We start from the raw sequence: 12,565 nt of genomic DNA, 5'->3' as shown, positions 1-12,565 counted from the left end.
AACACACACACACAAACCACACGCAGCGCACACCACACCACACACACAACACACCACACAACAGGCAGTCTCATTTTCTAAAGTTGAAACCTTCCACCTATAAAGCGGCCACTGCTCGCCCTCTAGCTGGCGACAACCTGAAGCCCACAACTACAGAAAAAGTCTAGGTACTGAGGTAACCTGCTACTTGAGATATTTCCCCTTTTTATTGCTGCACTTTGTTGTAACCGAGTTTTCTCACCTTCAACTCACATCCAAATTTGACACTCTTAGTTACCTTTTTGCATATTTTGGATTAATAAGTCAAAAACTAAGTAAAATTATGATTTAATATTGGTAGGTCAAGTATACGTATGGAGAAAAGTAATAAAACATACTAACACACCTTCACCGGGGCGTGTGGCGGCGCGACCCACGCGAGCCTGTAATCCCATCAGGTGATAAACCACAAACTTATACACCTCCTGACTATCAGTCGCTGCAGAGATCTGCACAACTGTATTTTACTGCGTCTGCGTACTTTCAAATACGATCATTTGTTTGATGCTAACTATGTCTTGTTTATAACCCGGTTCACCAGTGTGTCACTATCGCAATGGGAGGCCCCTAGAAGCAAATTCCTTTCACTTGTCGGAATTGCTACCTTTCCTCTACGGCCGTTCTTATCGATGGCCATGAGCAATGCTGTCATAAAACTTGACAGAAACTGTTCAGCACGCTGTATACAAAGGACGTTTCCTAAGCGAGTAGCGACGAAGCCCTCTGCAACCACAACGGGCTGCCATGTCAGAGCGCTGACCACCCTCCGCTCATGGGGCAGCTTTATTGTGCAAGCACCCGACGACATCCAACCATGCGCGCTGACGGATCACATCAGCTGACTAGAGATCCAGTCACGAGTCTCACATCTGCCGAGACTGCAAGCAGAAAAAATATACTACCAGTGCAAGGCCATGTGGATATACAAGCCCGGTCGACTGTTGACGATGGCCGCGACAGCGCACTCAAACACTGCGACATGAACAATCAGCCTCCGTGCGTGCGGAGGCTCCGAGCAATCGGAATGTCACTCAACGCATTGCTGAAGTTTAATACATACTCTGGCACTGCCGACCGCGCCCGCTCAGCGTACTATCTTTAACCACCGTCGCTCTAATGAGGAACTGAGCTCATCCAGGCTCAGCTCTTCGACACTCGTGCATTTACACTAAGTGGGGAGCGACTGCAGTGCTGCCCGCGGGCGCTGCACAATAAGGGCTCCAGACGTCATGCGATCCGTCACCATGTCCACGCCTATGTTTCTCAGTACAGCTGTTACCTTCTGTCCCAGCAGAGGATGTCCCCGAGTCTGTGAAATCGCAGATCGATCGTAAAGCTTAGTCATCAGAAACTATTAATAGATTTAGGTCTGTTTTTTCCAAAAAAGCGCTCACTACACACAGAAGCACCACGCTGTAGTCGGGAGATGCTGGTGGTTGGCTTTTTTTTCCGGCCGCTGAAGAAAAGCAAACTAAACACTATCTTAATCGTCAATTCATGTTCTATTTTAAAAATATATAGAAACAGGCAACCCTGGTGTAAACACACAGAGTGAACACGGAACCAGTGCTGGATAACTCAATTTCAATGCACCCTGTTCAACCCTCCACAACGACGGAAGCGAATCACACATCCAGCAGCACTTAACACTCCAACCGACATATACACAGTACCAGATTAATCGAGCCTTAATCAAAGGAATTTTCATTTAACCTACTAATTATGACACCACCAACTCTCCTTACCACATGACGTGTGGGTCTCAGTGGTTTTTTATTCAGCTGACGCAGTTAAATCAAGAAACCTCAAACATAGAGCAGCTAAGAGCCTTTCTGTGTACAACGTATTCGGTCACGGCTCTCTGCGCCAAGAACTTTGAGAAACGCACCAGCGACAGTCAAAACAAAGTTGTAAAGTACACGCCCTCACAACTTCGTCCTTCAACAACACTTCGTATACCCTTTCAAATCAACAAAAAACTAAGCTGTTCGAGCTCCACAACTTCTTTGCAGCATTACTCGTGCATTGAGTGTTGACAACTCCAGTTGCTGTACATGCATTCGTGGTAGAGATCCACGGTTTGAAGCCAAGATTCCACGCGCAAACTCATTTAGTCTTGTACCGCAACGCTCCTTGTTAAACACCCTTACATCACCAGAGTCATGCATACCCAACAACTGTTGGAGCACGTTTCTACTCGTGAAACTCCTTAGAACACATTTACGCTAGTCAAGTCTACCATTCTTTTGCCGGATAATACACGAAAAAAATGAACCGAATTAAACCAGGGCTTGCCACAAAGGTCTTCACCGTCACGAGGTTCAGTTCTGCCTCCCGAGACAACTGAAGCAGTGGACAATCATAGCAAACCCAAATATTAAATGAGTAGAAACCAAAATGGTTTGACCTATCCTGCAACATCCCCAAGCCAGCCTCACCTGTGTGGTCCGACGGAAGAACGTGACACAAATCAAAGCTCTGGATTCCAGTGACTTCCTTATTCAGCTATCTTCGTCGGTGCTTCGTCAGATGGTATTGCCAACAACTACAACGCGATCATCGTGAACGTTCGCTGTTCCAATTTGTGAATTGGCTGGAGTGGAACAACAGGAAAACACTCAAAAAACAGGTCTAGAACGGAAAACCACTGCCGGTCTTGTCCACCTGCGCGCTGATGAGCAAACGCCGTGGGATAGAAACAAACGCCAACAAAACCGAAAGCAAGGACCACAACAGAAACAAGACTGCAGGTGGAGTGCAACGAGGTGACGGAACAAAGAATCAGGAATGACAAAGGGAAACATTATTAACCAAGCTACTCCCTAATATGGCAATTATGCTGGGCCCAATGAAGTCACATTACCATATTAGAGGTGGCAATTTTACACAGGTCTGTTGGCTTGTTGGGTTTTCAGCCGGCCTGGTCCGTCTCTTTGACTTCTTAAACGGCGGCCCGACCTTCCCAAGCACACTCGGTGTCAACGCACGGGCGCGCCGGCTGCTCTGTACAAACTACCGCAAAAAACTGAAAAGCCGGTTGAAAATCGGGAGTCAGACACGGCTACGAAGACTGAACCTCCCAAGAAAACTACCTCGCTCGCCTTAACAACGAGTCACCCTTGTCTTCATGACCAGCCAGCATTGTGGGGAAACGATCGTTGACGCAGTTAAAGTTATGCAATGATCCGGTCCAAAAGTCTAGTGCGAATGTTTCAGCTGCCAGTTCTGGCGCCGACGCGGTCGTGACTGTTCTTTCCTGTCCAGCGCGTTTACTGCGCGACCGCCGTCTTCCGTTGCGAACAGGGTCAAGCTGAGCGCGGAGGGGAAGCCTTTGACTCCGACGGCTGCTCGTCCAACACCCACCAGATCCTCCAACGCTCCTTCCTTTGTACCTCTCTGCAGATTCTTTTACCGCGTCATTTTCGCCTGAAAACCCACTTTGAGGGCCCTTTTTGGAGAGCCCATGGCTTGGCGGCGCCCTCCCGTCGGCGGCCCCGTAACCGTCCCCGACGTACACGCCTCTGACAGGGCGGATTCTCACGACACGTGGCCCTTCTTCTGCCGTTGCGCTCCCGGCGGGGGAGGCCTGTAAATGTCCTGTCAAGCGGCACAACCGAAACACACAGGCCAGGGTCTCTTGTACACCGGACTCCACACAGCTACGATATGTTCAAAAGTGGCCAACGGTTGGGACCGAAGCCCCCCGCCCGACCCACCCAAGCCTTCTTCCAAGGCCACCGCTTTCGTTGAAGGCGGTTGAAAAGAAAGGGCTGCGTGTCTGCTGGAGCCCTGAGGGGGAGGTCCGGATTTCTGAACCCCCGTGGCCCACACGCAGCGTCCTCCAGCAGTCCCGTCGAGCCTTCAAATTAGAGCGCCACATCTGGCTCTTCTTCCCGCAAAACAGCCCGTCGGCAATGCTCTGCAAGCGCGGGCGGACCGCAAGGGGGGCCGCGACGGCGGGGACACACGGTTCGGCAGCGCCAGCACGCAACGAGCGACAACACACAGAACTGGCGTCTGAGATCCACGACCAGCGTCAGAGCCTCAGGTCCGGAGGAAAGACAAAGCGGACTGGCGTGAACGGAATCTGCGCCGCGGCACCCACTGCCACCGGGAGCTGCGCTAGTATCGTCTCCGGCCTGGTTCAGAACTAACAGCGAATTAGCCTCACCGCGCACGCTCCTCTCAAAGCACGCTCTCTCACCCCAGCATGTGATTATAGAACGGGCAGCATCCTCCTGACATGGAGAGACAACACGCTCTTGTCTGTTTACCTTGCCTCGGGGACAGGAGTTTGTTTCTTCGCATCGGATTCCTGCGGTCCTTATGCGCCCGACCGCGATGACACAACACACAACAAATCGCTAGAGGTAACACTAAAAAAAATCGATTCAACAAGACAAAACATTTCGATATCAGCAAACGAAATACAAGCTTTCAAATTAATGCCAGAAATGTTATTACGTGTACTGTATGTCGCACTTATTGTAAAGAACTCACAAATAATACAATATATCGAATCATTAGGGATGGAAAAAACAACAAATAAAAACAACCCCAAACTGTTCTCTATTTTAGATTCCTTAGAAGACAAAAGAGATCCTCCTCGTCCGGTTTTGAAGACCTTAACCGCTTCAAAAGTGTCTAAAATAGTTCGGCGGCGCCTCGCATTCTACGCGCGACACGCCCGGGACGCACAAGAACGGCCCAACCAGCAAGGAAGAACCCGCCCACACTTGTCTCCCAGATGTCGCTTCGTCATCATTATTCGGCTTTGTTCCCGGCTGGACCGATCTTCCCAACAAAGTCTTACAAGACAGTACACCACCACGAGCGAGGCCCGTCTGGGCCTCTCTGTGCGTGCACTTGATTCCCATCCGACGAGGTCGGCAATCCACCACCCAGCCACAGCAGCGCGTTTAGCCTGCATCCTAGCACCGCCAACACACACACACACACAGGCAGTTCATTTCTAAAGTTGAAATTCACCTATAAGCACTGCTGCCCTCTAGTGGCGACACCTGAGCCCAACTACAGAAAAAGTCTAGGTACTGAGGTACTCTACTTGAATATTTCCCTTTTATTCTACTTTGTTGTACATTTTACTTCATCACATCAATTTGACAGCTTTAGTTACTTTGCATATTTGGATTAATAAGTCAACTAATAAATTATGATTTAATATTTTAGGTCAAGTATAAAGTATAAAAAGTAATAAAACATACTAAACCACCTTCACCAGCTGTATCATCAGTGATAAACACATAATTATAATCCAGTGATATATCCTGAAATCTGCACAATGTACTTTTACTGTTGGTACTTTAAATATATTTTGATGCTAATATGTTTTTATTACTTTAAGTTATATTGAATGGAGGCTGGGGAGCATTTTTACACTGTGGAATTGCTACTTTTACTCCTTCTCCCTAATGCATAGCAATTGTATAATTCCCAAAATGTCAGGCTTATAAAGGACGTTGAAATAAGCACGAGCACTTGAACACACCGTGATGTCCACCTGACACCTCCGCTCATGGGGCAGCTTATTTTGAGCATCGACTACATCACAGATCACATCAGTGATAGAGATCATCAGAGTTCACATTGTCTAATGAAGAGAAAAATATCACAGTGCAGTCATGTGAATACAGCCCGGTCAACTGTTGACGTGGCCGAAGGCATCACACTGACATGAACAATAGCTCGTCGTGGGAGGTCGAGCATGAATGTCACTCAAATTGCTGAGTTTATAATTACTGGATCTGCACCGCTAGCGTCTATTTAACCATCTCTAATGAGGAACTGAGTCATCCAGATCAGTCTGAACTTGCCAATTACCACTAATGAGATGCAGTGTGTGACATAAGTCAACGTATGGATTCACATTCCAGCTATGTTTTCAGTAAGTGTACTTGTCAGAATGTCCCCATGTGAAATGAGATCATTAAGTTAGTCATAGAAACTATTACTATTTATTGTTTTCAAAAGGCTCCTACACACAGAAGCACCACGCTGTTATGGAGATGCTGAGTGGTGGGCTTTTTTTTCCGGCACGTAGAAAAGCAAATAAACTTTAGTCGGTTAAATTATGTTTATTTTAAAAATATATAGAAACAGGACCACTGGTGTAAACACACAGTAACACGGAACAGTGTGGATACTCACACTTCAATGCAACCCTGTTCACCCTCAACCCAGACTGGAAAAAAGAAACAGAAATCACACATCACAGCAGCACTTTACCCTCCAACACATCATAACCGTACACACCGTATCGAACTCTGTTCAAAGGAATTTTATTAATTATGACACCCCAATACTTTCAACATAGTGTGGGTCTCAGTGGTTTTTTATTCAGTGAGATTAAATAAAGAAATCAAATAAGAGCAGTAGCCTTTCTGTGTACAGTATTGGTACGGTAGTTGGCCAAGTATTTGAGAAGAACACGAAAGTCAAAAATTGTAAAGTACACCTCAACTTCTCCTTAAACATTCTGTATATTTAATAAAAAAAACTCAAAGCTTCAGTCAATTCTTTGCAGCATTACTTTGATTTGAAACTCAGTGTGTAATCATTGTTTAAATCACGGTTGAGCAGATTCCAGCGGAACTCTTTCCAGTTTTACGACGCTCTTGTTAAACACCTTACATCACCATCATCATACAAACAATGTTTGGAGCCGTTTATGTGAAACTTTAGAACATTTACTAGTCAAGTTACATTTTTCTGGATAAGTAAGAAAAATGAGAATTAAACAAGGCTGCCACCAAAGGTCTTCAGCGAGGTCCAGTCCTGCTCCAGGACAACTGAAGAGTGGATCATAAGAACTCAAATATTAATGAGTAGAAACACAAATGTTGATATCTGACATCCAAAAGTCACTTGTGGTCGAAAGGAGTGAAAAATAAAGTCTGGATTCATACTTCTTATTCAGCTATCTTTGTGTTCTCAGATGGTATGAACACTAAAGTCGATCATGTGACTGTGTTAGTTGTGATTGCTGAGTGACAGGAAATCAAAAAAGGTTAAAAAACATGACGTTTGTTCCCACTGTGATGAGCAATGGGAACCTAAACAAAGCAAAAACCAAAGCAAGGACAAAATAAAGCAAACTGCAGGTGTGAGTGCACGAGTGAAAAACACCAGAATCAGGAATGAACAAAGGGGAAAATATACACAAGCTACTCCTAATATGAGTTATGCTGGGACGAATAATCACATTAATATTAAAGGTGGAATTTTAACAGTTTGGCCTTGTTGGAGTTTACGGCTTTTTGCCTTTTAAACGGCGGCCGACGCTCCACACACCTCGTTACACCGGCTGTCTGTAAAACTGCAAAACTGAAAGCGGTTGAAAATGGAGTCAACACGGTAGAAGATGAATCCCCAGATATCTGCCTAACAACGAGTCACCTGTTTCATGACCAGAAGCATTGTGGGAAACGTATCGTGACGCAGTTAAAGTTACTCAATGATTCCAAAGTCTAGTTGCGATGTTCAGCTGCAGTTTGGCCCGACGCGGTCGTGAATGTCTTCAGCGGCTCTATGGCGACCCGTCTTCGTCCTGAAAAGGGTAGCTGAGCGCCGGAGGGAAGCCCTGACTCCGAGGCTGCTCGTCCAACAACACCAGATCCTCCACGTCCTTCCCTTTGTACCTCCGTCTGCAGATCTTTACCGTCACTTTTCGCCCCTGAAACACTTTGAGGGCCTCTTTGGAAGCCATGGCTTTGGCGGCGCCCTCGTCGCGGCCGTAGCCCGTCCCCACGTACACGCTCTGACAGCGGATCTCACACACGTGGCCTTCCTTCTGCGTGCGCCCGGCGGGGAGGCCTGTAATGTCCTTCAGCGGCACAAACACACAGGCCAGGGTCTCTTTACACGACTCCACACAGCTACGAAGTATTTCAAAGTGGTCCAGGTTGGGACCGAAGCCCCCCGCCGACACCAGCTTCCAAGCCACCGCCTTGTAGAGGCGGTTGAAGAAGGGCTGGTGCTCTGCTGGAGCCTGAGGAGGAGGTCCGGATTTCTGACCCCCGGGCCACGCAGCCGTCCTCCCAGCAGGTCGGCCGTCGAGCTCATTAGAGCCACATCTGGCTCTCTTCGCACAGCCGTCGGCATCGCTCTCTGCAAGGGACGACACAACGGGCAGGACAGTGAGGAGAGCACAGAAACAGCACTTAATGAGGAAACAGTCCAGCCTCAGGTGTGGAGGAAAGAAAAGAAAAGACGCTGCGTGAAGGTAATTCCACTGAAACCCTGCTGTAACATGTCGGTGGTCCAGAACTACAGAGACATTATTCACAGCTTCAAAGTCTCACATTGCTTATAAAGGCCAGATTCTGAATTAAAAACAGCTTGTTTTTACTTTGAGGAATTTTTTTTCCATCGGATTAATTTCTTATGGCCGAATGACAAAAGACAAAATGTAGATTCAATTTAAAAAAATCGATTCAACAGACAAACATTTGAATATCAGCAAACGAAATACAGCTTTCAATAATGCAGAAATGTTATTACCGTGTACTGTATGTCGGCACTTATTGTAAGAACTACAAATATACAAATATTATGAATCATTAGGGATGGAAAAAAACAACAAATAACATCACCAATGTCTCTATTTTAGATTCTGTAGAGACAAAAGAGATCCTCTCGTCGGTTTGAGACCTTAACTGCTTCAAAAAGTGTCTAAATATTTCGTCTACCCAAAAACAAAAGACGAGAAACACATTTCAACATGTCAGTGTCATTTATCTCGGCTTTCCGGTGAATCTCCCAACAAGTTAAAGAGGTAAAACAACACTTGTGTCTGTGTGAACTGATTCCATCCACATCAAACACACACACAGCAGGTGAGCTGCATTACCGGCTGTGGCACTCCGCTTCGCTTTGGCCAGTCCGCCTATCGTCGTCCTGTGAACCGGTGCATCTTCCACAGCTATCCCCTCGCCCATCTCCTTGATCTTGTCCATAACGGCCTGTGGGTAGCTGAGGGACAGACACAGAGACACAGAGGGGCTCATCACCTGCGTGCACTGAGCTTCAGGTCAGTACTCTGCTGTCAGTGAGGCTCACCTGCAGCCCAGGAAGACGTGGTTGGCCCACACCGTGGACAGGGACAGCAGTCTGTCCAGGCTGCTGCTGGGGACTCCTGGCTCCACCGTAGGGAACCCCTCCATGTTCCTGAGGATGAACTCTCTCCGGGCGACCCACTGTTTGTTGGTCTCACAGTAGCCCCTCAGACTGTCGACCCACCGGGCCAGCTGCGGGTTCTGGCCCAGGTACTCCGACACCGCGTCCTCTCCGCTGCTCTCCCCCGCCATCCCTGCAAACACACACACATCACACACACACACACACACACACATATAAATATAGTGTTCACTGTCTTTGTGTCTCATTAACACTCTGCGTGCATACACCTCCTGTTCTGGTTGCTGACTCGCTGTGCGAAGCTCCGAAACTGACTTTTAGCGAACTAACGTTAAGTTAAAGCCCAACGACGAGCCGACTCACAGTATCTCTGCCGCTACCACAAACACCCGCTGATACTGTCACACAACGACACAACGTAACGCAACGTAACGCAACGTAACAGTTTTACACGAAATAATCATTTTAACGAACTAACTACGACATACCGATCTCTCTCTCTCTCTCTCTCTTCTCTCTCTCCGCTGCAAGGTGTTGCTAGCTAGCTACATGACCGAGTGATGACGCAGGGTGACGTCGCTGCCTTTTTTCCCCCCCCGCGCGGACGGGACTACATTACCCAGAATGCAAGTCGCCAAGCTACAGGTTGCTAACTTCCGCTTGCTTTTTGTTTACATACCTTTGTAAAAGCTCGTTTGAGTTATTAAGCAACAAGGAAGGGTTTTTTTTTTAATAAAAGCCCACTTTTACACTTTTTGTGATGTTTTAAAAAAAAAAATCCCCGTAAATGACGAAGAGGAAATGTAGCTGGCGACCAACCGCCGGTCGCTTTGCCCGTGATGCTTTGTGTCGTAGGCTAGCGTCACCCGACCTGCGACGGCTCGGGCGGTTTGTTTTGGTGCGTGAACGTGAAGCTCAGTGCTGCATTATCGGGTTCAATCAATTACAAATCAATTACAAATCAATTAACATGATTCACGAGCTGCTGCTGGCGTTGAGTGGATACCCGGGGACCATTTTCACGTGGAACAAACGGACAGGTCTGCAGGTACAACAAAGCTCCTGACTCAACGTTAATATATAATATATATATGTGATATCTGAGACAGTTTTTACCTTTTAAAACGTTGTTGTTGTTGTTTTTTTTGCAGGTTTAAGATATTAAAATGATGTTATTGACTTTGTTGACAGTATAGTTATACATTTGTGGTGGAATATGCACAATATTATGCAAATAACAGCAGTCCCAGGCCCCACTGTGCTGTTTTACATGTATCTGCCTCTTTAAAGCTAGAAGTATATATTTATTATTAACCAGGGGTATAAGAAAATGAAGTGTGCAATTCAAGAATTAAGTTATATTATATATATAACATATATGATATAAATCGGGTTACAAATTGTGTTTATATTTATAGCTTTAAAAGTGTCATCAGTATTCAGACTTCAGTCCATTCGCATATGTGTGATGGTGGAAACATGCAAACTTATCACAGGAAGTGAGGTAACAGCATCACAACTACAGATAATAATAGTTATAACATTTAGGGAACTTTCTATAACCTCTTTCACCAGACATAACAACATGCAACGGTTGGTTACAAACTTGCACAATAGGTAAATTTCCTTACAAGAAACAGAAATGTTGATTCACAGCAAGGTACAGCAATTGATTTTATGCATAATTAACAATAATTAATGGGCATAATACTGACATTCTACGTGGTGAAACTTGACTAGAAGAAAGGCAGTGATTTGGCTCGTGAACCATAGTTAACCTTTGTGTATATCAGAGTCACACAGTGTTTCTTTTTGAACATGAACCACTTTGTTTCATCTGCAGGTGTCCCAGGACCTGCCCTTCCTTCACCCCAGTGAGACCAGTGTCCTCAACCGGCTGTCTAAACTGGGCTCCGATTACATCCGCTTCACAGAGTTCATAGAACAACACACCGGCCATGTGCACCAACAAGTGAGAAAAGTCCCTAGATCTCACATAACAACATTTTAGATTTTAGCCTGTAAACATTTCTGTTGTGAAATGACAATGACACATTTTTAGGTCAATATTATTAATTAAAAGCTGTATTTTTACTGTTTATATTTGGCTGTAAGTTGTACAGATGTTTGTTAAAGACTGCCCTACCTTTCCCCTAACACAGAGTCTCCCAATAATAAAAATTAATGCATTTATCTCAATAATTTGTCCTCTAGGAACATCACACGAACCAGCCCAGCCAGACGGGACTTCATGGAATTTACTTGCGGGCTTTCTGCACAGGTCTGGACTCTATTCTGCAGCCGTACAGACAGGCCCTGCTGGACCTCGAACAAGAGGTAAAATGATGACGCTGCCAACAACAATAAATGGTGAAGTGTGTGACAGGATGCTCATTTAACTTGTGTGTGTGTTTCAGTTCCTTGGAGATCCACATCTGACAATATCTCATGTGAATTATAAGCTCGATCAGGTAAAGCATTAATAAAACTCCTGAAGAGATCAGTTTGTCCAGTGAAAATATACTCACAGTGGAAAGTCTTTATAGAGTTAAACTTATCTGTTCTTTTTCTTTAAGTTCCAGTTGCTGTTTCCTTCTGTGATGGTGGTGGTAGAGACGATAAAATCACAGAAGGTAAGGATTGTTTATGGAGTAGTTCACCAGGAAGTGTAAGTTCAGGAGGGAGGACAGTGATGCCCATGCTGCACATGAGAGAAAATGTTGTAAAAGAACATGAAAAGGCCTCCATTTCACAAGAAAGCCCCAATAAATAAAGAATAACTCGAGGAAACATGTCACCAGTGTATGTAACTGCAATATTGAAGTGCAAACCAGAGCCCTTGTTGCATGCTCCGACTCCTTTATCACCATATCAGCCGACACCAACATGCATGTGGATCAAGACACCAAGATCATTTCTTAAAGAAAACTCACATTTCTTCAGAAGCAGAAAGCATGACATGCCGTGATGTGTCAGCTGATGATGGGATAAAAGCTGAGTTTGCACTGTGGAAGCTCCTTGAAGATAATGACTCAAAAACTAGATCTGCTAATCCAGAGGAACAGAACCGACGTCTGTGTTCATGTTGTCTTGTGTGTGCTGCTTTAGATCCATGGCTGTCAGATCCTGGAGACGGTGTACAAGCACAGTTGTGGGGGGCTTCCTCCTGTACGCATGGCCTTAGAGAAGTAAGTCAGCTCTCTTTGGGAAAGACCTTAATCCAAGTTTCAACGTTGTGTTTACACTGGTGGGGTGGAATATGTACTCCATAGAGCAGTATTGCAGTACTACGTAATATAAAAACACAGAGTAACCCTGTTTCAATACATGTTTAGATGATGGATTTTAAATAGGGATGCTCGATATTGGC

At 45.7% G+C, this 12,565-nt stretch overlaps 2 protein-coding genes across 2 annotated transcripts in view; one reads left to right on the top strand and one right to left on the bottom strand.

Moving 5' to 3' along the window:
* Positions 1–6,118: 6,118 nt before the first annotated feature.
* cdkn2aip (CDKN2A interacting protein) lies at positions 6,119–9,786 on the bottom strand. Its single transcript, XM_035682490.1, has 4 exons — positions 9,684–9,786; positions 9,118–9,367; positions 8,909–9,030; positions 6,119–8,166 (listed from the first exon to the last, which is right to left on the bottom strand). The coding sequence occupies exons 2-4, from the start codon at positions 9,363–9,365 to the stop codon at positions 7,586–7,588; spliced, it is 951 nt and encodes a 316-aa protein (XP_035538383.1). The 5' UTR covers positions 9,366–9,367; positions 9,684–9,786; the 3' UTR covers positions 6,119–7,585.
* A 261-nt stretch (positions 9,787–10,047) lies between these two features.
* tubgcp4 (tubulin, gamma complex associated protein 4) overlaps positions 10,048–12,565 on the top strand; it is an 18,215-nt gene continuing 15,697 nt past the window's right edge. The window contains exons 1-6 of the mRNA XM_035682487.1: positions 10,048–10,243; positions 11,039–11,167; positions 11,410–11,532; positions 11,613–11,666; positions 11,772–11,828; positions 12,304–12,383. Coding sequence (XP_035538380.1) covers positions 10,166–10,243; positions 11,039–11,167; positions 11,410–11,532; positions 11,613–11,666; positions 11,772–11,828; positions 12,304–12,383 — 521 coding nt within the window. The 5' untranslated portion in view covers positions 10,048–10,165. The remainder of the gene's footprint in view (positions 10,244–11,038; positions 11,168–11,409; positions 11,533–11,612; positions 11,667–11,771; positions 11,829–12,303; positions 12,384–12,565) is intronic.

Source organism: Morone saxatilis, unplaced genomic scaffold (assembly GCF_004916995.1).
Source record: "Morone saxatilis isolate NCDOM2014 unplaced genomic scaffold, NCSU_SB_2.0 Contig11, whole genome shotgun sequence".
NCBI classification, from domain to species: domain Eukaryota; kingdom Metazoa; phylum Chordata; class Actinopteri; family Moronidae; genus Morone; species Morone saxatilis.
This window is presented reverse-complemented; position numbering and strand designations above follow the sequence as displayed.

What these genes read in the sequence shown, in the direction of transcription:
- cdkn2aip (XM_035682490.1), bottom strand. Translation starts at nt 9,365, where the DNA reads ATGGCGGGGGAGAGCAGCGGAGAGGACGCGGTGTCGGAGTACCTGGGC. An exon ending in CACGTCTTCCTGGGCTGCAG is followed by an intron (nt 9,031 to 9,117) that starts GTGAGCCTCACT and finishes TCTGTCCCTCAG; the next exon opens with CTACCCACAGGCCGTTATGG. An exon ending in GAAGCGGAGTGCCACAGCCG is followed by an intron (nt 8,167 to 8,908) that starts GTAATGCAGCTC and finishes CGTCCCTTGCAG; the next exon opens with AGAGCGATGCCGACGGCTGT.